The sequence below is a fragment of the Moschus berezovskii genome, chromosome 17 (assembly GCF_049115385.1).
Source record: "Moschus berezovskii isolate FMDL1 chromosome 17, NW_MosBer_1.0, whole genome shotgun sequence".
NCBI classification, from domain to species: Eukaryota; Metazoa; Chordata; class Mammalia; order Artiodactyla; family Moschidae; genus Moschus; species Moschus berezovskii.
Genome location: NC_142476.1, coordinates 42,409,430 through 42,435,510, shown reverse-complemented (window position 1 = coordinate 42,435,510; position 26,081 = coordinate 42,409,430). Strand labels below are relative to the sequence as shown.

Sequence of the window (26,081 nt, the reverse complement as noted above, 5' to 3'; positions counted from 1 at the left end):
TGTGTTCTAACCGCCCCCCAAAATCACAGAGAGAAACTGGTTCCCCCACAGTTGTCTGCTGTGGATGCTTTGTTCCTGGCAGCCAGGTCACCCCAAAGCTCGTGTGGCCTCAGGACTGCCTGTGGGCAGCAAACCACAAATCACCTTTAGGTGATAGGCTGGGTGCAGGGAGAAATTCAAAGCCCCTGTGGCCTTTGCTGCCCAGGGCTGCCCCCATCTAGAGCACCATGGAGGAGCTGGTGCCGAGGGTGGTGCCGGGGGAACAGAGTAGAGGGACAGGCTGGTTACCTCTCCCCGAGGTCCCACAGGGCAGAGACCTCTGAGAGCCTCAGGGCTCCAAAAGGGGTGCAGAAGAGGACTTGGTGAAGGGCTCTGAACCCTGCCCCTGCGGTTCCACGGCTGGGTGGGGAGCATGCAGTCAGTAACCTGAGTGTCTGGGAAGAACGAGGCCTGGCTGGACAGAAGGGGTCTGTCTGGTGGGGGGTGTACTGCCCGGCATCTGGGCTCCCTCAGCACTCTCAAAGCAGCTGGAGGGCCCACCACCCTCAGAACCACACGGGGCATGCAGGCTGAGTCTGTCCCCATAGCCTGTCCGGATGCCAGCAGAGGCCTTGCTGGACTGAGGGTGTCGAGATCCCTGACCTCAGCCCACTGCCCCTGTATGGGTGTCTCCGGAGGACTGGAGACCATCCAGGAGGCCCATGCAGAGCTGCCTCAAGTCCTCTGGCCACTGTGGCTTTGGGAACATTCTCCTTAAGTGACCCTTTCCTGCCTGGTCCCCCTGGACCTCTGGACATTGGGGTTCAGATCATGGGTCATGAACTTCAAGTTAGAGTTTTTCTGATTGAAGTGATTTCTCTACCGAATACCACCTGGAAAACCTGAAGCTGTTTTCATGGATCTCAGATCTTCAGTCTGCGTGCCTTCCCTTCCATGTCTGTGCTGTGTTGGGAGGTGATGTTCTGTGCAGGTGTGTGTGGAGGGGTGGGGGTGGACGGTGGGGAGGGAGAGAGAGGGAAGTTGTCCCCTTCAGTGTGTCTCTGTGTACGTGTGCGTGTGCATGAGTGTATATGTAGGGGGTTTCCTAAGTGCCAGGAAATCCTGGTGGAAATTCTTGGGATTAGGGCAATCCGAGAAACCCCGTCAATACCGTGTAATGTTTCATTCTCAAAGAGAAGCCTGTCTTCAAAATTCTTTGTTTTATTATTAATATTTCAGGGACGGTTTTACTCCAGCTCCACGCAGGGTCACGTCGGTCCCTTTGCAGTGAGCTGAGCTTCCACCAGTCGGGACTATGGGATGGAAGCCCTTCTGCTGGGCCATGTGGCTGTCCCAGGGGAGAGAAAGCTGGGTTTCAAAAGACTGTCTACAAAACAGTTTGAAATCTAGTATGTGTGCGTGTGTATGTGTGTGTGAGTCACAAAATCATGTCTGACTCTTCGTGACCCCGTGGACTATAGCCTGCCAGGCTCCTCTGTGCATGGGATTTTCCAGGCAAGAATACTGGAGTGGGTTGCTGTTCCCTTCTCCAGGGAATCTTCCCAAACCGGGGATCGAACCTGGGTCTCCTGCACTGCAGGCAGATTCTTTACCATCTGAGTCATCAGGGAAGCCCTTTCCTATCATTATGAGATGACTATTATTTTATTATTAAAATTGTTTGTATTATTTCTCAGGAAAATTACGTCCCACAAATTACCCATTTTCCTTTGAGATCTGAGATGCGGCCGCCTCCTTGTGCCTCTTGGCCATTGCCCTCCTGGGTGTCTGGAGGACACAGCCAAGCAGTTAGGTTTGGGGATGGGGACACTGGTTGTCCATAATAGTGGGAACCACCCACCGCGGGCTGAGGAGGCCCGGCGGAGGGCTCCTCTCTCCCTCGGAGGATGGAGGGTTTGAAAGGCCCCAGGCAGGGAAATTTTCACTGCTTCAGGCCATTTCACTGCTGTGTTTGCTTAAATGTGCACCCACGTCCTCTCTGAGTCTGTGAGCTGAAGTGGGGATAATGAATCTCCCACTTTTAGGCTGTTCGAAACAACCAGCAGGCGAGGATGAAATTTGTTGCATTGGGTTGAAGTATCAGAATCAGGTGTGTTTCTGACTGTGGGATGGAGCTTTGGAAGGGGAAGCATTGAGGGGCAAAAGTGGGATCAAGTGAAAGGGAATCCCTGAGTTAAGGGTGTTCCTGTCTGCTGGTCCTGACAAGGGAAAGAGTTTGTTGCAAGACAGTGAATTCCATCTGGACCCTACATGGAGCTGAAATAAAAACTAACCTAAAATATTAATAGTAAAACAAAGATGCCGGAAGACAGACTTCTCTTTGAGAACAGACAATACGTCTGCTTGCTTTTTCAGAAGCTTGCCACATAAAGATACTTACTTCACGGCTTAAGTTTGGTTCAGACACTCTAACAAACATCTATTTATTTTTTTTAAATAAAAAATCTGGATCCTTCACTATTTTATTCTGCATCTCACAGAAGTTCAGTCCTGGACCTGGCCTCCTGGTGTTTTTTTTCCCACTGCCCCTCGGCTCCCAGACACATGACCAAGGAACCATGCTCTCTGCAAGGAAAGGCCAAAGGAAGGACCATCTTTGCATGCACCTTAAACCTAATTCTCCTTTGCTTACATTTTATGCTCATCTAGAAGGAGAAAAGGGAGAAGGCAATGGCACCCCACTCCAGTACTCTTGCTTGGAAAATCCCGTGGACAGAGGAGCCCGGTAGGCTGCAGTCCATGGGATCGCTAGGAGTCGGTCACGATTGAGCGACTTCACTTTCACTTTTCACTTTCACACATTGGAGAAGGAAATGGCAACCCACTCCAGTGTTCTTGCTTGGAGAATCCCAGGGACAGGGGAGCCTGGTGGGCTGCCGTCTATGGGGTCTCACGGAGTCGGACACGACTGAAGTGACTTAGCAGAAGGAGAAAAAGTGTCTTTTTTTAAGGTACTGTGCTAATTTTTATGATGGTTCCTTTGCTTTCTTTCAGCAATGTATTTTGTAATAAAAAAATAATACTTATTTTCAGAATGTTGGGATCCCAGTGGAAGTTGTAGACATCTCAATGGTAGAAGTGGGTCTGAGCTTCACCAGATTGTATCCCCCGGAGGGAGGGAGAGCTGCTCTGTCCAGGCTGAGCCCGCAAGGCCGGGAAAGGGGCTGAGGAGATGAGGGCGAGCTGCCTAGCAATCCATGTGGGTCCCGGGTCCTCCTGGGCGTGAGCTCTCTGAATTTCTTGGTGTAATTTTTTTTCCTCTAGAGTCAGGAGCCTCAAATGGCTTTTAAGAGTTTGCACAGATGACTTGAAGCTGTATCCTCTGTTATGTGGTCTCCACAGACATTTTTTAAAGCAATGGAACCCTTTTTTTTTGCAAATGAAATCTCATGGGTAACCTCAAAACAGAGGCAAAAGCAAACTCCTGTGATGGATGGGGATGGGCCCCCAGGCATCTTGAGGAAGACTTACTCTGGGGACTTGGTGAAAGCGTGGTCCGAAGGGCCTGGCTCCGAGCAGGGTCTCTGGGGGCCGCTTGCAAACTTGTGATGAAAACATGGACTGAATGCTTCCAGCCCCGGGGACACATTGTCTTCATGGTGGAAACTCCACGTGGCATCTTCTGTCCTGATTGGTTCCTGAGACTGGATGCCTGCAGCCCAGGACCAGCATGGACACGAAGCGGTAAGGATCCAGCATGCCAAGAGGGTCTTCGACCTCCTGGGGGCGGCAGCAGAAGTCAAAGAGTTCCTTAGCTCTGGTGGGACAGGCATAGAAGCCCAGACCGTGCAGCTCAGGAAAAACATCAATTGGCTTCCAGCAGGGCCAGGATTTGTGCGAAATGTGGCTGGCCACTTCTGCAGGCTGGCTATGCTGTCGCAGCAATTCCAGGGACCTCCAGGCAGCTGGGGTCTCGCCTCAGCCTTCCAGACGGCAAGTGTGGAACCCTTCCAGGCAGCTGGGATGAACAGCCATTCAGACACAACTCTCAAGCAGAGGGGTCCGGTTCTCCACTTCTCTCACATGGGTGACATTTGTCGGAACGTGGACCCTGTGGTTTCGGTCCCTGCTTGCTCCTTGCCACGTTTCTTCCCATAAACCATCATCTTTCGGCTCTCAGTCCCATCAGCCCCAGGCGAGGCCATGGCACAAAGGCATTTGTGGGGTGTCACCAAGTTCCCGGAAACTCGGCGCTGACCAAGTGTCAAGTAGCCCCCCCTGCTGCAGGATGGGCTTGGCAGAGGCGCGGTTAACCCTTCACCTCGGCACCCCCATTCTCGTCCACCTCGGTACCAAGGCCCCAAGGACAAGGCTCCGTGCGAGCCCGGACCTACCTGCTCGTTGATCTGACACATGGTGAGGTTCTGGTCGTCACAGGAGCATGCCACTCGGATGTACTTGAGCCAGCTGCCGGCCCCGGCCTGCTGAGCATCCACGCAGAGCTTCCCACTGTCCAGGTCCTCGGAGATCTGCTGGGCAAGAGAGAGAACCAAGAAAGCTCAGAGGCATCCTGTGTGTTAGAGCCGACGTGCTCTGTTTGCCCCGCAAGAGAAGTCACCGCTGGGGCTCAGATGAGGAAGGCCGCTCAGCCACTGGACGTCAGCCGGCCCTCCGGGCATCGGTGAGGCACTCAGCCCACGCAGCCCGCCCATGCCCAGAAGCCTCCGGGAGGGAGCCCAGTGCAGAGGTAGGAGGATGGCCCTGTCTTTTCTCACCGAGTAGATCACTGCCTTGGCAGAGCCATAAAAGTGCCACCGGGGCTGCAAAAACTCCCCAGCGAGCTGCCCCACATGTGAGAAAGCAGAGGCTGCTGTGTCCGAGAGCAGAGCCCTCTGCTGACAGCACGGGGTGTGGGCTGGAGATGAGCGATCTCCAAGGTGAAGGTGTGGTTGGGGTGTGGCTGCAGGCGCATCTTTGCACGTGTGCCTGTGCGCACGCGTGTGTGCCCGTGTGCGCATGTGTGCAAGCGTGCGTGTTCACAGCAGCCTGCAAGAAGGAGAACCACTGGGTTTTCTTAAAAGTGGAAGTTTCCACCTGACACCGGAGGCTTGCAGACGCCCAGCCTGTAGAGGCCCCGCGGGTTCGACCTGCGTTAGGTACTTTGTTGCTGTGTTCTCTGAACATGCTTCTGACAGGCAGAGGCCGGGTGCTTCTCCGCACGTGCGCCTCCGAGCAGGCCATCTCCCAGAAGACCTGACTGCTGGCCCTGCTGAGGGGGGCCTCCCTGAAGCTACCGGGCCCTGAGGTGGGAACTGTAGACAGAGTCCCTCCCACCTGCTCTACCAGTGCCTGCTCAGAGATGCAGAGCCGTGGAGCCCAGCGGCACTGTGGGCGAGCTTCCCGGGCAGCTGGGCTGGGAGGCTAGGAGGGGAGGGGGTGGCGCTGAGGACACCACTATACTGTGGGCCGGAAGTAGGTGTTCTGATGGGCAGGGGTGTCTCACTGGGCAAGGGGTATCCAGGTGGGCAGGAAAATTCAGGTGGGTAGGATTGTCCAGATGGGCAGAATAATTCATTTGGGCAGGATTGTTCAGGTGGGCAGGGGTGTCCAGGTGGGCAGAGGTGTCCAGGTGGGCATGTGTGTCCAGGTTGGCAAGAGTGTCCAGGTGGGCAGGACTGTTCAGGTGGGCAGGTGTTTCCAGGTGTGCAGGTGTGTCCAGGTTGGCAAAGGTGTCCAGGTAGGCAGGGATGTCTAGGTGGGTAGAGGTGTCCAGGTAGGTAAGGGTGTCCAGGTGGGCAGGTGCATTCAGGTGGGTGGGCAGATGTGTTCAGGTGGGCAGGTGTGATAGAAGCAGGTGTCAGAAGGACCCAGTGAAGTCAGGGCAGGGGACAAACTGAGAAGGTTGAATATAGGTGCCACGGCCTCTGTTCCCTGGGGTCTCCCAAGTGCCATCTGATGAACAGGTTAAGGACCCGGAAGGGAGGGAGGCTGCCCCTGAGACCTGAGAAGCCCACTTCTGGCGAGAATCAGGATGCTTTATAAACAGCTCAGATGCCCCCAAATGTCCATGGACACTTTCTAAATGGCCAAGAGTCCTGCCCAGCCGGTGAGTCAGCAAGGTTTCGGGAGGTGGCCGCTTTGCTGTGGGAGGCCCAGAACCCACCTGCAGTCCTTCTGTGTGACCACCCCCCACCCCCTGGAGCCCATGGTAGCCGCCCAGTCACGACGAGTCTCTGAGCAGCTGCTGAGCTGACCTGGACGGAGTTGTGAGCCCAGGGGCCTCCACTCTGATGATTCTCCATTTTGGAGACCTTAAGTGAATGGGCCTCATTCTGAAAGAAAGGTGAGACCCCAGAGAGCCTGGGACAGTGTGGCTGCAGGGGTGAAGGGCCACGATCTGCTCTTGGCCGCACCAGGAGACCACTGTGGGCTCGGGGAGGGAGCCCAGGCCACGGGAAGAGGCCCCGCCCCCAGCACTAATGCCTCTCGCCAGCCCCTCCTCCTACCTCCCACCCCAACTGCAGGAAACCCACAAGAGACCCACCAAGCAAAGCTGCGGTTAGTGGCACCTCCACTCGGCGAGGCACCCGCCACCTCCCTGCATCACAGGGAGGAAGACGGGCCGGCTGGCCAAGGCCCAGGGACCCCCACCCCACTCCTCCCCACTCCATCCCTGTGCCCCTCATCCAGCATCTTCACAGCGGGGTGTGGCCGGGTGGGGGCTGGCCAACGCTGTCTGTCTCTCTCTGTCTGTTTCTCTCAGTCTCTGTCCACACCCCTCGGCACCCCGCCCACGGTCCAGTCTGGGACATGCAGAGATGGTAAACAACACTGAGCCACTGCAACCATCGCGTGCGCACCCCTGTGTCTCCTGTCACCCCCCAGATGGTGCTTGACCCTTCATTTCTCAAGGGACTTATGGGGGGTGGGACAGAGAAGCCCAGAAGGCCGGATCAAGGACAACCCATTGACTCCTGGTTCTAGTAGATTCTGCACCGCTGTAGGACGGCTGGGTGATCCCAGGTTCATCCCCCAGCCCCATACCCATGCCCTGCCTGAGCGTGGGAGCAAGTCCACACCTCTGCCTGCACACCTGTGGGCATGTGCACAGCCCTGCTGCTGCCCAGACAACCCACTGCATCCCCAGGAGGGCACGGCAGGACCCTCCCTCTGACTCAGCCCCTCTCAGTCCTCCTGGAGCAGGCGTGTCTCCTCCACGTGACGGCCCACATTCGCCAAACATCCACAGGCCTCCCAAGTGTGTCTGAACGCGGACACAGCCAGTGGCTCACCTGCGTGGACACTGTTCCAGGGCCTCCAGCCCGTCTCCATCCTTCTTGGGTGCAGGGCCCAGAGCTCAGAGGCAATAAATCCTCCAGGTCCCCCGCCCAGCTCCTGGTGTGTCTTCCCTGTGTGGTCAGCAGCCCCTCTTGGGAAACTTCCCTGGTTCCCAAGCTCAACCACTTGGATGACCACAGGGTGGCTATCAATTCCTGAAGAACTCTGAAGGTTCAGGGATCCCTTCTCCCTCGTGAGCACCCCAGGTGGTTTACTGGGGTGACAGAGAAGGTCTTGGTTAACTCCTTCCTCCCAAAGAGAATAAACTCTTCCTCCCTGAGAGGCAGCAGGGGAGGCTGAACTTTCCTCCAGGGAGGCACAACAAACCCTGGTCTCGGGTCCCCAGAACGGCAATGCAGGACCAGCTTGGGTGGTGTGGGCCTTCCCCTGTTGCCAGGACCATGCCTCGGTCTCATCTCTGTGGGGTACACCAGGGCACACCTGGATGATGGATCCAGAGGGACAGAAGCCTGATCTGGGAGCTGCTGCTTTTCTGTTTCAGACCAGAGAGATGTTCCTAGGAGTGGCCCCAGCTCAGGCCTCAGGCCAGGTGGGCGGGAGGCTGTAGGCCTGGCTTCTTACTTGGGGCCCTGGTGGGCTGTGCCATTTCTGACTCCAGGTGGGGAGTAATGGGCAGTGATGTCCATCTCCCCCTGGCCTCCTTTCCTTCTGTCTCTGCCCTTCTCTCCTCACAGCCATGGATGTGCCTCCGGGACGCTCAGATCACCACCTGAGTGGGCTGACGTCTCTCTCTGAGCCAGCACTGCCCCCTGCTCACCACTGTGGACCTCCTGGGTGGAGGCTGGCGGAGGCCCCCTGGAGCAGGGCAGCCCCCAGCCCAGGCCCCCCCCCCTTCATTGCATGCTGTCTGGAGTCAGACAGGGGGTCCCTCTGTCTGGTCTGGGACCCAGTAAGCAGGCCCGAGTGGCCACAGGTCCCCTCTCCTGCCTCTTTAGGAATGAGACCTCCCAGGACCCATAAGGAAGGTCAAGGTCTAACTCAGCAGGGCCTGAGGCCTGGTTTGTTCTCTGTCAGGGCCTTGTCTCAGGAGGCCAATACTAGTAGAAGTGGACAGAGGAGGAGTGAGTGACATTAGAGCCCATGGCCCAGGCTGCAAGCTGGGTTCATGAACAGGGGAGGGCCCAGCCACCCGCTACGCCCAAATCTCCTAGGGCTACATTGGTGGGCAGTGGCCTAGAGGCTGCTACAGCCTCAGGCTGGGTCTCTCTGCAGATCTGAGGTCTGGGCCCCCTGCCTGATGGCACTCAAAGCCTGACTCTGGGCTGCTTGGGGCCGAGCCTTGGGGTCCCTGGGGCCTCCAAAGAAAGCTGCCCTCCTGCCCGCTTTCCCCCACTGGCCTCCCCACCTCTCATCCCCCCACCAGCTTCCCCAGCTCATAAATCACCCCCACAAGAAAAGCCAAGTATGAAGCAAAGGCATGGAAAAATTCTTAACCTTGACAATTTTTTTTGCACATCATTTGAGGTTTCCTGCACTTCTAATCTGTGGGCTCACTGCTGGGCCTGCTCCCTCACGTTTAAATGGGCCCGTCCAGGGTGTGCATGCCGGCGGGGATGCGGACACGTCTGTCGTCAGCTGTCTAATGGGTTCTGAGCAGCCAGGAAGGAGCAGGCCTGGGAGTCCGGCCCCTCGGCTCCATGTCCTGCTACTGCAACTCGGCGCAGAAGAGGCCTGAGCCCAGTGCTGGGACCAGTGGTAGGTCTCATCCTTCTCACCCAGACACCTTCTTGAGCTGATTCAGAGCCACTCGTCCAGCCACCAAGCTATGCGGGACTCCTGCCCACAGCACCCGCACGCGCACACTCTCTCACACACACACACACACATGCACACACATGCCAGGATTTATGGCATCCACGAGTAGCTGGAACAGAAAGTCCATTCTTGTGATGGAAGGAGGTGGGGAAAAGGCTTTCTGAAAACACCTCTGCCGGGTGCGGATGCGGAGCCTGGATGAGCTCGTAAATCCTCCATCCTGACTCTCATTACGGGCTCGGTGGTGACACGACCAAGCACTGGCTGGACAGGGTCACCCGGCTGCCCAGGAGACAGGAGTCCTGGGGGCGGGTCACTGGGCCCCACCTGCTCAGGCTGAGAGGAAGGTAGTGGTGGGGCGGGGGAGAAGGAGGAGGGAGGGGGAAAGGAGGGAGTGCTTCCAGGGGGCGCAGGTAACTCATGCACACTGTTCCTCCAAGACAGAGACCAGCCTGTCTCCTAAGCCCATGAAGGGGTGGGGTAGAGAGAGCCTGTGTCCATGGGCTTGTGCTTGGAAGGAGCCGTGTGGGGCCCCTAGGGCACGGCTGCTGACTGTGGTCTCCGTGGGACAGTTCCAGGGCAGTAGAGCATGCATGGTGGGGGGTAAGGCCCAGAGGGTCTTGGTCTCAGGGTCCCAACAGCACAGCCCAGGATGGGGGTTCTGCAGAGGAAGCTGGTGCTTGGGAGGGGGACCGTGATGGTGCAGCAGCAGGTTGCACGGGCCGAGGGTTCCGACTCCCAGGCCCACTCCTTCCTGGCTGCTCAGAACCCATTAGGCAGCTGCCCCAGGCCTCTGCTGCTAGTGGTGGGCAGAGCCTCTCTGCTGAGAGCCAGACTCCAGAAACCACACTCTCTGTATTCGGGGTCCAAAGATGCCTGCAAAGACCAGACCAGGAATCACTGACATACCCAAATGCTAGGTGATCCCCCCAGGATTCTCAGAGCCTCTTCCCTCAAAATCCTGACCCCCAGGTGCCACGGTGCTTCCTGAGGATCACAGACCATCTCCCACAAAATGCCCCAATACTCTCTGCTGCCACATTCCAGGGCTGCACGGCCCTAGGGGCCCAGCCCAGAGCCCAGAACGTTGAACTCACCACACTGGGCTCTCCTCTCTCCTCCTTCCCTTCCATCTGATTCTAAGTTTATTTCTCCTTTTTTTTTCTTTCCCTCCTCAGGCAGGGGCCTGCACAACTCTCCCAGCAGTGTCTCTGTGCAAAACTGGAGGGTAAAACGGGGGCAAAGCGGAGATTCTGCTCTGACTCTGAGCATCGCCTGGCCTAGAGCATGACTTACACTCCTGTCTGTCTCGCCAACAGAACCCAGGAGACAAGAAGTGGGGCTTTAGTGAAGGCAGGGCTGAACAGGCTGTTCTGAGGTCTCCCTGGCCCTTGGTGTGCCCAGAGCACAGCCCAGCTCCATCTGAGTCAGGTGTTTGGGGACTTAGCTTCCTCCTTGCATGTCCCATCCATCACGGCAGGCTGTGTCAGTGGCCATGGCTCATGGTCCTGACCCATCAGAAATAAACAGGCACATTGAGGATTGAAACCAGTGCCCTTAAGTCTGCAGGGAAATCAATGAATGAGAGACTCATTCAGATACAGAAGCCCCTCAGGGTGATTGGCAAATGGAGGGGTCCGCTGAAACCTCAGACCAGCAGCTGAGATGTCCCTACAGGCAGGCCGTGGGGTGGCCAAGGAACCTCACGAAGGGAAGAGTGCCCCATCACCGTGGGGATTCAAGGAGGTCTCAGTGGTCATCCTCCAGGGTGCTCCAGACAGAGGCAGACCCTCTGATCATAGTTACCTTTCCAGGCTAGACATTATAAGCTCTGAATGTGGCAACACAGGGGTTATCTGGGCTCCTGCTTCGGTTTCCTTTTTGAAACTAGGTAGCCTCTTTCCTGCCTTCCGTGGAGACCTGTGGCTCCTTGTAAGCACTCACACTGTAAGAACACTTGGCTTGTCCTTGCTAGCTCTGGGAAGACATGCCCATGGCTATGCCCTGCTCAAGGGCACAGGTGCTGCGGGGAAGTAGCTTTGGCCACAGATGGCAGTGGGCGTCTGCTGCCTCTTTGGCTCTTGGCACCTGCTCATCGGTTCTTCAGAAATGTGCTGGGTCAGGGTGGGGGCATTCCCACTACAGGATGATGAGGGTGCTGGTCAGAAGCAGGGCCCCTTCCTAGGTCTGCCAGGTGGGTAAGAAGCCCAGACTCCAGGGGCAGTCAGGAGTCTTCTGTGGGCTGCCTGGGGCTCCCAAGTGAAAAACCAACCCTGGTAGTGGGTAGGAGACGGGCTCTCAGCAAACTGTCCCCATCTTGGGTGTCTCCCTTCAAATATCCCTCTGATCACAATGTTCACTGCCACACTATTTACAGCAGCTGGGACGCGAAAGCAACCTAAGCATCCACTGAGAGAGGAAGGGATAAAGATGTGGTACATATACACAACGGAATATTACCCAGTCACGGAAAGGACGAAATCACGCCATTTGCAGGGACGTGGATGGACCCAGGGAGAGTCGTACTGAGTAAAATAAGCCGGAGAAAGACAAGTATCATATGATATTGCTTATATGTGGAATCTAAAAAAACAGTACAAATGTGCCTATTTATAAAACAGAAACAGTCACAGATTTAGAAAGCAAACTTATGGTTACCAGGGGGGAAGATAGGGGAGGGATAAATTAGGAGTTTGAGATTAACAAATACACACTACTATATATAAAATAGATAACTCATAAGGACCTACTGTATAGCAAAGCGGAGAAGGCAATGGCAACCCACTCCAGTACTCTTGCCTGGAAAATCCCATGGACGGAGGAACCTGATAGGCCATAGTCCATGGGGTCGCTGAGAGTTGGGCACAACTGAGCGACTTCACTTTCACTTTTTACTTTCATGCATTGGAGAAGGAAATGGCAACCCACTCCAGTATTCTTGCCTGGAGAATACCTGGGACAGAGGAGCCTGGTGGGCTGCCATCTATGGGGTCGTACAGAGTCGGACACGACTGAAGTGACTTAGCAGCAGCAGCAGTATAGCAAAGGGAAATATACTCAATATCTTGTAATAACCTATACGAATAAAGAAGCTAGAAAGAGTGGGTCTATGTATATGCATAACTGATTCACCTTGCTGAGCTACAGAACCTAACACAACATTGTCAATCAACTATACTCCAATAAAAATTAATTTAAAAAAGGGTCCCTCTGCCCACCTGTATGGGGTCTCTCCTGTCAATATCTGGAGGTTTTGCGGTGTCACCAGAGAGAAAGCTCTGGTCACTGCAGGTTGACTGTAGCTCCCAGCAGGAGGGGGCCCTCCTCCAGGGCTGACCCAGGCCAGCGGTTGGGCCTGGGGGCTGTAGGAGAGGCTTCCTGGGCCCCTCCCCTCATGGGGTAGCGGGGAGCTGCAGTCACTCGAGAGGGCACTTTTGCCCAGAGGCTCTATCTTCAGTGTAATGCTGGCAGCAGATGGTGGCACGAGAATTCTGTGGCCTTTCTGGGGCACTTCTTTCTTTCTTAAAGTTTGGTTTTTTTTGTTTTTTGTTTTGATGTGGACCATTTTTAAAGTCTTTATTGAATTTGTTACAATAGTGCTTCTGTTTTACATTTTGTTTTTTTGTCCACAAGGAATGTGGGATCTTGCTTCCCTGGTGGCTCAGTGGTAAAGAATCATCTTCCAGTGCAGAAGATGAGGGTTCCATCCCTCGGTTGGGATGATCCCTTGAAGAAGTCAATGGCAACCCACTCCAGTATTCCTGCCTGGGAAATCCCATGGACAGAGGAGCCTGGTGGGCTATGGTCCATGGAGTTGCATAGAGTTGGACACGACTTAGTAACTAAACAACAACAATGTGTGGGATCTTATCTCCCCAACCAGGGATTGAACCCGAAGGCGAAGTCCCAAGCACTGGACTGCCAGGGAAGTCCCCTTTCTGGGGCATTTCTTACGAGCACTGAGATGGCATTTCGGCTGCTGTGTGGACAGCAGGGTCAAAGCAAGAACCTCAGGCTGAGCCTGAACCGCCGAAATGGGGCCGACAACTGCAGAGCCCAGACCGGCTCCCAGCCTCACTTTGACTCTATCCCAAGGAGATGGCTGGTGTCTGGAGGGAGGTTCCCTCTCTCCAGATGGGTTCCTGCAGAGGTTTCCAACCCTAATAACCCAGGTGTGACCCCTTCCTCCTCCATCCCCCTGCCCTGGCACCATAGCTGGGGACTAGGAATGCCTCGGGGGGGCCCACGTGATCATCCTTCAGGTGTTAGTAGCTCAGTTTTTGCAACCACATGGACTGCAGCCAGACTCCCCTGTCCATGGGATTCTCCAGGCAAGAATACTTCAGTGCATTGCCTTTCCCTTCTCCCGGGGATCTTCCTGACCCAGGGATCGAACCGGGCCTCTGGCATTGCAGGCAGATTCTTTACCCTCATGGCAAACATCAGCACGCAAGGCCTAGCCTCATGGGGGCTCCCATGAGGCTGGGGGCTCTGCTCCTTGCGGAGTGAAAACGTTCATCTTGGGTCCAGCCAACAGCAGCTGGACCTGGGGGCTGAGCAGGTAGTTTGGTTCTCAGTGGGGGGCAGAATCCTGAGCAGCCCTCCTGGGGCCAACACCTGGGACAGTTTGGACAGGTGATGGCTACAGGCACAGAGAAGACCCTCGAAATCCTGGCCTGGCTAGTTAACCACCCCCACCCCAGCTAATAAGTTCCACGCCCACCCCTGTCCTGGCCCCATAGCAGGCTGCGGGCTCACTGGGCTGCCATTACTGGGCTGTTAAATCGCTAACAACCCAAACACTTTTTCAAACCCTTTTGACTTGAAGCTGGGTTCGGAGCAGAAGTCTCTGAGCCTGAAGTCTGCACATGACCACAGACTCAGCTGTGACATTCTGAAGTGACACCCTTGCGTTTGATTCTTGATCATAAAAAAAGATTGGAAAAAAAAAGCCCAAACACCCCAAACCAAAGGCTTGCGGCAGCATCCTTGCGAGGGGCAAGGCGGGAGCCCAGGGGCTGCCCACAGGAAGCGGTTTCTCTGTCGTTGAGTCGATGCGAGGCCCCCGGGAGGTGTCACATTCATAACCTTTCTCTGGCCACACTGATGGTGACAAACTGCAGATCTTGTGAACGGGGCTCCCCCGCCTACCCCCTAGCAGGTGCAGGAGGAATTCCCACAATGGCTAAGCTGCTGTACATTAGGGGCGGGGGCTTCCCAAAATAGCAAGCATGCTCCCTGAGGCCTGGGGTTGGGGTGGGGCTACCTGGACCTTTTCTTTGCTGGACACAAGCCCCAGTGTGGGAGCCAAACATCAGGCTGAGGAGCCCCCAGGGATGCCCAGGGCCTCCTCACTCCACTCTCTGACCCTTGGATGGCACTCTGCTCCCCCCAGCCCACAACCTCAGCCCCTCTTGGATGACCCCATCATCATGGACAATAGCTGACATGGGCTACGCCTGGGGTACTGTCCAGATGCAGCTTTCAGAGAAGCAGACACACAGGGCTGAGAGAGGCTCAAGCTTCTCCCCCTTCCTCTCAGACCTCCTCCTCATCCTGGAAGTCAGTGATGCACAGAGGCTGCTGCAGGGCTCTCTCTACCCACCCTTGGTCAGGAGGGGGCAACTACAGACTGCTGACGTCACCCCCACCGCTGGTCACTGCTGATTCTCACTGCCAGGTCAGCAGAAGCTCCTCTCCCTGCTGGGGAGCCTCTGTTGTAGCCACATTTGTAGATGGAAAAGCTGAGCACAGAGGAGTGAAGTAACCAGCCTAATGCTGAACAGCTGGAAAGGGGCAGACCAGCTGCACACTGGCTGCCTGTCTTGCCCATTTTGTGACCTGCAGGAACCATATATCCCGGCCGGTCTGGCCCTTTCCACCTCTGGTCTACCAGAGGATGGTGGCCAAGAGCAACTGAAGCTTCCCAACTCACCAAGGACCAGTGTTCACATGGGGCTCACTGAACAAGTCCATGGAAGGATAGATGGTGGATGGATGAGTGGATGAATGGATGGGGAGATGGTGGGATAGATGGATGATCGGATGGTTGGATAGAAGGATGGATGAGTGGGTGGTTGGATAGAAGGATGGACGAGTGGATGGCTGGATGAATAGATGGATGGATGAGGGAGTAGTTGGATGAATGGAAATGGATGGATGGATTAGCAAATGGTTGGATGAATGGATGGTTGGGTGAATGGATAGATGGAGGGATGGATAGTTGGATAGATGGATGACCAGATGGTTGGATAGATGGATGTTTGAGTGGATGATTGGATGAAAGGATGGATGGATGGATGAGGGGATAACTGCATGGGTGGATGAGTGAATGGGTGAATGGATGGTTGGATGGATGGATGAGGCGCAGAGTACTCCTAGCCTACTCAGACACTCTGGCTTTCTCCAACTCCCAAGGTGAGCTAGAAGGAAATACTCTGCTAAGAGTTGTAAAGGTGGAAGAACACAGGGACACCTCCTGCAGGAAAAATGTCCTGATCATTCAGGGTGGACCCATCTGAGGGGCTCTCACAGCACCTGCCTCATCATAGTAAGGATGATGATAGACCATGGCTGTCCTGCCCCCACAATTTCTTTCTCCTCCCCTGCACGATGAGGGCTTTGAAGGTTTTATCCGGCTGATTTCCATGGCCAGGGACAGTGTGTGCTCAATAAATGTTTGGGTGACAAAGTATGGGTAGGTGCCTCAAGACAACTGAGAATGTCCCCCAATATTCCATAGGCCTTTGTCCAAGGGTCTTTCTTTCCTCATGTCCCCTTGTCACATTCAGGACCCTTTGCCTTCTCATTCCTCCATGGATTCTGCTAAAGGACATAGACTCTCCTTTCAGTCTCTCTCCCTCTCTGGAAATCAGAGTTGCAATCTTTCCCGGAATCCAGCTTTACAGTGTGTCTGTCCTGTGCACAGTGTCACAGTGTAATTTCCCCTGAGGTCAATTGGCAATATCCTATTCCCAGGGCAGAGGCTAGGCTGGCCTGTCCATCTCAGCACCCTGTAAGCACACGTGGAAGGTTTGACGGCAGCTGGGATGCATTGAACCAGGTTATATTGTGACTCAGTGCCCTCCCCCCGCCCGCCCTCCCACCACTGCTGACTCAGTCTCTCAGGGCCCATCCTTCTTCCTTCTCCCGGGGATTCAACCATCTAGAGAAGCTCCATGACTAGTTGCCTCTGAATCAGGCCTCATGTTCTGAGATCAGCTCCTGCAAATAGCTCGAAATTCAACAGGCCAGCTCTCAGCAAATACCTTGCCAAGCCCATCCCAAGCACTGCTCACTGCTCACTGACAGACAAAAATGGCCATGGGCAAGAGGTCCTGGTGAAGTGTCTGGATGCCCAGTTAGAGGCTAGCTCTGGCTTCCTCCCCAGCAGCCAGATATCAGAGGAGAGAGTGCTGGCTGACCCCAAGCCTTGGTTTTGGCTTTACAGAGAGAGGAGGCGTGTTTCCCTCTGAACACTTTGTTGTAATGTCTCCACTTCCTAGGATTCAGCTGTCATCTATTTGGCTGAGTGGGGAGGGGCCCCGGGGCCCTGGAACTGTAACCCAAAGGGCTCCTCATTTCTCTGGCCCCCAACCCTCCCAGCTCATCAGCCGTGGAGTGTTAAGAGTCTGAGACGGCGATGCTAGTTTTCTGGATCCTGTGGTCTCCTTCTGTATTCCCCAGTTCTCATGCACCATCATCCCAATGAGAGGCTGGTGGAGATGCTCCCTGATAGACCTTGAGCCTCATGCCAGCCCTGCCCTCGGATGTGAGCCTAGCCTGAGATGTTGCCCTGGGAACCCAAAGCCGGCTTCCTTCCCAAGCTGTGGGCACACTGGGTCAGACCAGCAAATTTGGAAATGATTCATAGACAGAGGTGCGGCGAAGTCAGTCTTGAATGACAAATGGAGCCAATTAAATTCAATCACTCTCCCCCTCTCCCTGTGTTCCAGCCAGTTTCTACAGCCAGTCACCTTTGACAAAATATATTAAAGGAATTAAGAGTATGTCCCCCACAATGATATTACCTGGACCCTTTTCAAGTCCACACCAGCCAAGTGCAAACATCTATTCAAGCCCAGGAAATAGAATTGAAACGGTTTATTAAAAATCTAATCACCAGCATTCATATGACACAAATGGTTCTGAACGGCACCCACCAACCCTACAGCCTCTTCAGGGGCAGCACAATGCCGCCGATTACCCAGAATTTAAACGGGGGTGTTTAAGAGCCTCGGAACATTCTAATCGGAATCTTTCTTGTGGATTCCGCTATTGTGTTTTTCTCGTTGGAGAGAGGCAAGGATGGGAGGGCACATTTCTCTCTTCCCTTGAGTGAGCTGCATATGACTTATTCTGGCAGATCTGTTTCTATTGACATCGTCAGGACCTGAATAAAACCCACAGAAAAAGGGAACACGCTGCTCTGCTTAATTAAAGTGAAGCAGCTCACCCGGCTTCTGTCCTGAGTTGGGATACCCCCCCGGGTTTCCTGATTGGACTGGAGCTCTCTTAAGACGAGAGAGGCTGCGTGTGTGCAGAGACGGTTCCTTCCTACCCCGGAGTGGAAGCAGCTGGGGGCTCTGTGTCTGGGGAAGAGGGGGTTTGGTGGTCTCCTCTGCATCTTGGCTTCCTGGATCTCTGGCTTCTGCACAGCTGTGGCAGAGAAGGGTTTGCTCTGAAATCTTCCTAGCCAGCTTTGGGCACCCAGAGCTTGATCACGAGTCTCCAGGGCCCAAGACGCCCCCAGATGTCCATCAGGTGAAGGTGCAGGAGCCTGGAATTGGGTGTGACTCCTGAGCTGGGAACCGTGTCCTGGAGCCTGGCAGAACTGCTCCACATGGTGACTTCTGGCCGGTGTGGGCATCTGACCCCACAAGGCATGTTTGGGGCTGCTCCGGCAGAGAGGCAGTGCTTGCTGAGGCCAGGGAGGGCAGGAATGTTCACCCAGCTGGTGGTTTTCCTAAGTATCACCAGCTCCTGCCCTCTGCTGGGGTCCACGCTCTTTTCTAGAAGGTCCCTTGCCTTTGTGGGGAGTCTCAGCCTTTGGGGAGGTCAGATGGAAAACACCCTTCAACCCCTTTCTCCTTCACCTCTTATTTTTCAAACATCTATTACTTTACTTTTATTTTAAATTCCTTTTGCTTAGTCTTCCTCTCCAAATGATGACTATTTTAAAATGATCTTTTAAGGAAAAATAATCTCTTTGATTCTTTCCCAAGTGCCTTGTTTTTAAAGACAAAGGTTTTTTTCCTATTTAAATACTTACTTTTAAAAAAATGTAATGAAAAATATAACTGAATTGAAACACCTAAAATAAATGCAATCACTTTCTGCTCCAACAATTCTTTGTCATATCAACTATGAATTATGAAAAATAAACCCATAAATGTAATTATTTCATTTTTTAAAGATGACTTTTAAAATTTAATATTTTTTCTAGCCTCACCACATGGCAGGTGGGATCTTAGTTCCTCAACCAGGGATCGGATCTGTATCCCCTGCATTGGAAGCTCAGACTCTTAACCACTGGACTGCCAGGGAATTTCCTAAATGTAATTACTTTAATATGCATGACAACTTCCACTTTTGTCAGTATTTTACGTTTATGTGTATTTTCTAGGGTGGAAGCAGAAATCCTCTCTGAAGACACTATCTCCTTAAAATATTGAGGTGCACATTGGAGGCCCAGTCCATATCTGACACATAAAGTTAGAACACAGGCCTGTGGGATTTGGCATCACGGGTACAGGACAAGGACCAAGATGCATTTGAAAGTGAACCTCTAGCATGCTTTCCCCAGGGTCCACTGTCACCCTGTCCCCATAGCACGTGGGTGTAACTCCTCACAGAGGCAGCTCCACAGCCCACGCCCACGACCCGGGAGAAAACCTGCCAACTGAGGGTTTTCTGCAGAGGCTGGTGATGGAGAAATTTCTGGATTCCTTCAAAACTCAGATCCTAGGCTGTTTGCATGGCCAGTCTGCTTGCAGACAGCAACCTGGTTTCATTTTGGGGGTTGGGGGTGTGTGTCTCTCCCGCTTTGCCAAGGGCCCTCACACTCGAGGTTGGCTCATTTTCCTCCAGCAACTCGAGTCAGATGGGTTTTTCTCCTTTTCGTGTGTTGAGCAGAAGAGGATCCATTTAGGTCTGATTTTCATCTCGCGTGGGTTCTGGAGGGTTGTCCATTCATGGGGACCTCAGAGAATAACTGGTCTCTTCAGGGAGCCGGTAGGTGGAGACAGAGCCCCGAGACCAGGGCAGCGCTGGGCTGCATGCATGTTTCTGGGCCACGGACTTGTGGGTGCGGCTCTTGGTGAGGTGCTGGGTTGGTGGCCCGTCAGGTTCCAGCTTCTTCTGAAAAGCCATGTGGTTGTTTGCAAGTCAGGCTGGTGGTCAGCCGAGAAGGAGCTTCTCCCGTGTTCCCACCCTCTGGGCACCAGCTGGGTTCTCTGCTGGTGGAGACCCGCACGAATCACAGCCATCACGCAATCCACATGCACAACCTCCCGCCTCTGGAAAAGGCGAGGCGACCCCCCCTGCCATGACAGCTAGACCTCTAAGCCTCAGGAAACCCTCCGCTCGTCTGAGGGCAAACACCCGGAGATGCCTGCTCCTTCTTAAACAGGCCAACATCCCGAAAACAAAGCAGAACAAAATAAAACACGCTGGTGCCGCACTCCCTTAGCCCACTCGCCACAGGCCACAAAGTTCCCTTTGTGCCCCAGGAGGCTGGGCTGGACCTGACTGGGTGTTCGAAGACACGCTCAGAGCTTTGTATTATTGCAATAGGACAGTAACCGCACATTCTAATAAAAAAATAAACTAAATAATAATAAACATTTGACCCAGAGGAAAGATCTTTCACAAGACGCCCTAATCACTTTTCTGCTCCGACCTCAGTTTTTTCTGGACTGGCTCCAGCGAGCCCGGGGTGGTGCGACAGCCTTTTTCTTGGAGGGAACAAAAGGTCTTTTTTAGTCCTAAGGGCTGTCAAGTTTATCCAAATATTCTCAGCTTACTACTAGCCCCTTTCTGAATTGATATTTCCAATAAAAGGACACTTTGTATCTTTAAGCTGCATGGCCCCCCAAGTGAGGATGCGGAGGGCAGGGAAGCCCGCTGCGAAGCCCCGTCGGCCACTTCCTCAGAGACGGATGGGAAAAAGGCGGCCCCGGTGTGATGGGGCGGGAGTGGGCTGGGGACAGGGGTCCAGGCTGTGTGCCAACTGGCGGAGGAGCAGGGAGCCCATATGGGGCCCCTGTACTGCACCCCAAGCCTAAAGTGTGGCCACGGCCCCTCCTACTTCGGTTCTGGTTTTGGCCAAGCTTGTCTAGTCTGTGATGGGCTGCCAAGCATGTTGAGTTGAGAGCGCGCTCGGTGCTGGAGGGAGAGTTCGTCCCAGCCGGGCTGAGCCGTGCTTGGCCGGGCCTGTGTTCCTGGCGGTCGGCTCCCGGGCCTCTGTGCAGCCCGCCTTCACGACAGGCAAGGGCTGTTCTTAACACCAACCAGCTCCGCCCCATCTGCCAGAGCCCTTCCACTAGGCAGCCTCGGAACCCATCCTGTGTGTGCGTGCCTGCGTGTGAGTGCATTTGTGTGCCCATGAGTACGCACGTACAGTGCCTGTGTGTGCACACGTGTGTGCGTGCCATGTGTGTGCATATGTGTGGGTGGGCACGTGAGCGTGTGTGCACAAAGCAGCGTGCGCCCTGACATGCACGCACACCCGTCAGTGGTCTCCGCAGCCCCACAAAGGGCACTTCCTTCCCCCAACCTCCTCCAAACGGCTCTGATTAGCGTTAATGATAATTCTCATTAATCACCTTGGGCTGCTGCAGATGGAAACGCGGCTGTGGCGAGGTGACAGGAGCCACTTAGGCGGTATTTACGACTTGTGAGCGCAGCGGCAGCCCAGGCCCTGACACCTCTGGCCTGTGGCTGACATCAGGGCTGACATTTGGGGCAGCTGGCTGCCCGGCACAGGGATGCTGCTGGCTGCCCGGCACAGGGATGCCCCCAGCCCGGGGCCCCTCCGGCTCCCTTTCGGGCTGATGGTGAAGGGAGGGACCTTCAGGGTATGGGCAGCCTGCTCCCGGAGCCGAGGAGGAAGAAGCAGGAGGGACACTTGTATCTGCCAGGAGCCCCCTCCTTCCTTCCCAAGCAGAGCACCCGCTTCCTCTCCCTGACCTCCTGGTGGGGGTCAGCTGCTCTGGTGTGTGTCCCTGTGGAGCTCGGCAGAGACTGGCCCCACCCAGCGGTAGGTCTGTATCTGCTCCACTTGTGATTCTTGTCGGCACATAGTAGGCACTGGGGGGCTGAGTGTGGGGTCAGAGGAGCTACGTTCCCCTCCTGGGAAACTGACCAGAGCTCTGCTCCCTCCAAGCAGCCATCCCATGTCCTCAACTCGTTGCTGAGCCCGGGGTACCTCGCAATGCAAATCGCACGTTGACATACAATACAGAACCCACCGTCTGCTTCCAGAAGACACCTCCTTGCCTGCATAGCCCTGTCCACCAGGAGCCCCCTGAGAGGCACCCAGTTTATTTTGGGGACCCCGACACATTTCCTGCTGTCTCCCTTTTATCTCCACTTGCAGCCCTGCCCTGGGGATTCTCCAAGGGTTCAGATGGCAGCAGCACAGGTGTGGGAAGAACCGGGCTTGTAAAGGATCGGCTGCTCTAAAACATTCACTTCCCTAAGAGGTAATAAAAGTGTCTTCCTTGGGGATTGGGGGTGGGGCTTGGCCCCACATGTCAGCGTCCCCTGGCCTGACTGTGATAATTAAAACTGTGCTCTGGCTCTGGTTTCTATAAGGCCCACCTGTCCCCCTGGGCAGCTGGGGGAGAGGGGAATAATTGCCCAGGCAGCAAATAACTATGTTGCCATCAGCCTGGTTTAATTTTGCCCTGGCACCAGGGGGCCACGTGCAGGGGCACAGGGTCATTACTAGGCTGTTGCTGGGGGAAGGGGCAGCAGTGGTGGCCCCAGGCAGTGACATTTTCTGTGTAGACATTTTTGTTAAGGTCTGGGCTGAAACGGAAAAGTGGCCATCCCTGGGACCTCTCCAGAAAGTGCTGGCTGGGTGGGCGTGGCTGATGGATGAGGGGCTCTGACCCACTGTGCTAACCTGGACCCTTCGAGGCTGCAGCATCCATTGCCAGGCCTGTTCAGGTTCCTCTTGCATGGTCAAGCTGAGCTCTGTGAGGCTGCTCTGCAGGGCTACTCTGGGTCCTCTTAATGACAAACCAGGACTCTCTGACAAGTCATTAGACCACCTGCACCCCAGCCAGACCTCACACCGGGAAGAAAAACTCCTGAAGCATACGAACTCCCATGCCACAGAGAGAACAGGGTGGGTGTGGGGTGGGTTGGACCACTATGCCCTTCCAGAAGCCCCTCTGAAGCTCTCCCATAGAGCAGGGTGGTGGGAGTGGCCAGCTTGCGGAGCATCACCTGGACTGTCATCTGGGAGCTTCAATGCCCATGGCCACCTGCAGCCTAAATCATGTGTCCTGCCCCAGAGAGAAGATCAAGGAACTTGTTCACATTTCCAAAGACCTCCAGGGATGACTGCAGAGGACGGTGTGACTCGGGCCCTTCTGGTCACTAACCTGGCAGCACATGCTCTCAGTTGAGTGGTGTTTCCTGGGGGCAGGGACAGCGCCAGTCTGGAATCTGTTTTCTGTTGGGGTTTTCCCTCCTCCATTCCCCCCTTCTTCTTCCTCTTCCCCTTTTTCCTCCTTTGGCCCAACTCCTCCCCTACCCCTTCCTTCTCCTCGTCCTTTCTCTTCCTCAGAAGGACTTTCTTCCCCAAATCAAGCTTCCTGACCATCTCCTTGGGGTGTCTCTAATCACGTCCTGCCACACGAGGGCTTGTTTGGAAGATGGCTTTTTACGGGGTTGGCTAGGGGGGCTTATTAAAGACTTTATTATTATGAACTCCAGGCTGGATCACACTCTCAGGAATGAAGACATCTGTGAATGACACTTAAGGCCCCACCCCAGGAAAATCTAATTACTTCACCGAGGAGCCAAGCTTCCTCCTGTGAGGTCTACGGTGTGTTTCAGAGCCTCGCCTGGACTCCTCTACTCTGACCTGTCCCGGGCTGCCAACCCAGAGGTTCCTTCTGTAGTGGGAGGAATTCCCCACAGATGAAGTCTCCCCTTGGACATTTAATTAAGGATGACGCGTCATGTCTAGTTCAGGTAGGTGGTTAAGGTAGTTGTCAAAGGAGAACAACAGACGGCAATTAATCGGACGCCAGCCCAGAGGGTGGGCAGCCCCTTCAACACAAATGGTGTCAGGAGAGCATGGCAGCCTCGCATCTCAGGGGCAGGTTGGTGGCACCCGCCTTTGGTGCCTGACCCAGCAAAGCTTAGGAGCCCGTCTCCTCCTGGGGAGCTCTACGAGGGCACCATTCACTGGTTCCTGAAAAATGAGGCTGTAAGTTGCGGAATCTTCAAGGGCCTACTTTCCAGAGGGTTCTGAACACACAGTCCTGTTCCTTAGAAAGATCTCTATGTTTATACCGATTCATTCATCCATCTTGTTGTTTAGTCACTAAGTCGTGTCTGACTCTTTGTGACTCCATGGACTGCAGGATGCCAAGCTTCCCCGTTCTTCACAGTCACCCTGAGTTTGCTCAAGCTCATATCCATTGAGTCACACCCTTCTCCCCTTACCGTTAATCTTTCCCAGCATCACATCTATTTTAAATCACGCTCTCAATGCCCTCTGCAATCCAAGTTGAGGCTGTGTTTGTAGTCCCATTTCTAGAAGTGACCCCGGGCTGGTCTTCTGGTGACCGCCCAGCCCCTGTGCTGTGTCCCTGCCTTCCCACCAGCCCCCATCTCCTCCTCTCTAGGGGGCCTGCTGCCCACCTGCACAGTGATGTCTTCTATTAGCTTCCCTCTTCCGGTAGAAACCACGATTGTGCTGAAGGACACCCATGCTTTCTTCCCCAGTCTCAGGGAAGGGACTCCCAGATGCCCTGTGCATAGGGTGGGGGAGCCCTACATCATCACATACCCTTGGTTACAGAATTTCCGGATAAGATTGAGATCCACACAACAGAGGCTGGGAGGGGAGTGACTTTTGCTAGGAGAGAGAGGGTGGGGCCATGAGAGAAAAATGAGGCCACATCAGACCCTCTGAGAACAGTTTGCCTGGGGGCAGGACTGAGTCCCCAGGGAGCGCCTTCCTTTGCCTTCCCATCAGTGTCCTGGGGCTCACTGGGCAGCGGCAGAAGCCCACTTGGGCTCGTCTCCCAAAGCCCAGGACACATTCCATCCTTGTTCCTGCCTCTGAGAAAGTTGGGGTTCAGCAAGTGTTCTGCTCAGATGAACTTCAGGGTTGTACCTGGTGAGGTTTGTACACCCCACAGACAAGTGTGCAACCCTGCTCCACAGAGTCTCTCTCTCAGCATTTTTCTTTCCTTAGCCAAAAATGATTTTCCTGGGTGACACACAACCTAGGCGGGATTGCTCTGCTTGTTTGAAAGAGGGCCCCCCCAAGTGCCCACGACATTGCAGAAGTTCTGGGGAACAACAACCCGTGCCAGCTCTGGTCCCACAAGGCACCATCGTCCGCAAAGTCCCTGCCTCTGTCCACTCAACCTCTGGGCATTGGGTGAGGGTGGGGTGTGTGGGCTGAAGTGAGTCTGTGGGGAGGGGCCCTGCAGGGTAAAACAGATGATGGTTCAAGGGCAGGGGCTTCTGAATGAGCGTCTGTGGCTCTGTCTACCCACCGGGTCAGAGTTGAAATGTGGGACGAGGAACACTCTCTGCAAACTGACCCCACATGAACGAGACTTTTACTGCAGCTTGGAGGCACCCTGTTTTGCAGACACCACCCTGCTTATTGTCAGTGTCTTTGCTCGATTGCTCAGAAGCAGCTGCTGGAGAAAATGAACATGACCAGAACCCCCACAGGGGGACAGCATCTGCACATCTGGTACCATTTTTGTGACTTCCCAGGGATGTTCCACTTTGGAAACGTGGAACAGCTTGGTCCACAGAGGACCTGGGAGGGGTGAGACTCTGAGGCCATCACCTGTTGCCATTCCAGGGCAGTCTCTCCTCCCATTGCAGCCCCTGCCCTGGTGGCCCTGCTGAGATCTTCTTCCCTCCGTTCCCACAGAGCCCAGTGGCCAGAGTGCCCGAGCCATGTCTTGTGCAGAAAGTGAACCCTTCTGAAGCCAAGGTGGCTACACGGCGGTGGGTGCCCTCTCCAGCTCAAGGCCGACCCGCCTCTGCTGGGAGCTGATTTGCAGTCCAGGAGCCCAAAGGACAGGGAGATAGGAGCCACCACGACCCAGGTGAATGCCCCCCACTCAGCTGTTCTCGGCCTCCGCTTCCCATTGAGGACCTGTGCCCGCTGGACAGGGGCCTGCCCACCACAGGGCACAGTGACCCAGTCCCTGAACGGAGAGAGGGGCTCAGGGTCTGGAAGGATCGGCTGCTTCCAGAAGTAACCAGCTGCTAGCGCCTGCAAGTCCATCAAGCAACATCCCCCTGGATGCATGTCCCAGGTCCCCCCCACATCTGGTCATCATTATGATGCTGTGTCCCAGACGATGAGATAAAAGATGTGTTTGATCCAAATATGTGACAATTAGGGACAAGGGACCATGGGCCTGCCAATAGGAATGCTTGGCATTAATTACTTTTGCCTGTTGCTTCTCACTGGCTGTCGAGCCGCCGAAGGGGCCCTATTGCACCCGGCAGGCTGGCAGCCTGCTGGACTGAGTCTTGTCTGTGTCTTCAGGGGCCACCTGGCTGAACGTGGTCGCGGCCTCGATAAAAGCACACACATATGCCTCGGTTTTCCGGGAGACCTTCCACATGGAAGGCCCCCATCTCAAGCCAACTTCTAAATAAACACTGCTTCTTGAGAGGGCGGTGCTTCTAATGGGGGCTGGTTTCCAGGCTTCTGGCTGCTGCTGTTCCCTTCAGTCACACAGAGGACACGGTCTTTTTTTATTTTCCCCTCTGGGGGAAAAGCGTTCAGATTGCCAACAATTTTC

The 26,081-nt window shown here is 54.7% G+C and overlaps 1 protein-coding gene and 1 long non-coding RNA gene across 8 annotated transcripts in view; one reads left to right on the top strand and one right to left on the bottom strand.

Annotated features, from left to right (window-relative positions):
* The window catches only part of PRDM16 (PR/SET domain 16), a 338,380-nt gene that overhangs the window by 52,808 nt on the left and 259,491 nt on the right, over nt 1-26,081 (bottom strand). For 3 of the 6 annotated variants that reach the window (XM_055419408.2, XM_055419405.2, XM_055419409.2), the window contains exon 4: nt 4,335-4,472. In XM_055419408.2, the coding sequence (XP_055275383.2) occupies nt 4,335-4,472 (138 nt within the window). Of the gene's footprint in view, nt 1-4,334; nt 4,473-4,715; nt 4,999-26,081 lie in introns of those variants that run through there. The other 3 variants (XM_055419412.2, XM_055419407.2, XM_088845405.1) reach the window with 2 other exon arrangements.
* LOC148775139 (uncharacterized) lies at nt 4,369-13,445 on the top strand. Of its 2 annotated transcripts, none has more exons than XR_016039615.1 (3): nt 4,369-4,687; nt 8,764-8,994; nt 12,688-13,445. It is a non-coding gene; the product is annotated as an uncharacterized LOC148775139 (long non-coding RNA). The 2 variants fall into 2 exon arrangements; XR_016039614.1 differs by lacking the exon at nt 12,688-13,445 and adding an exon at nt 11,432-11,608.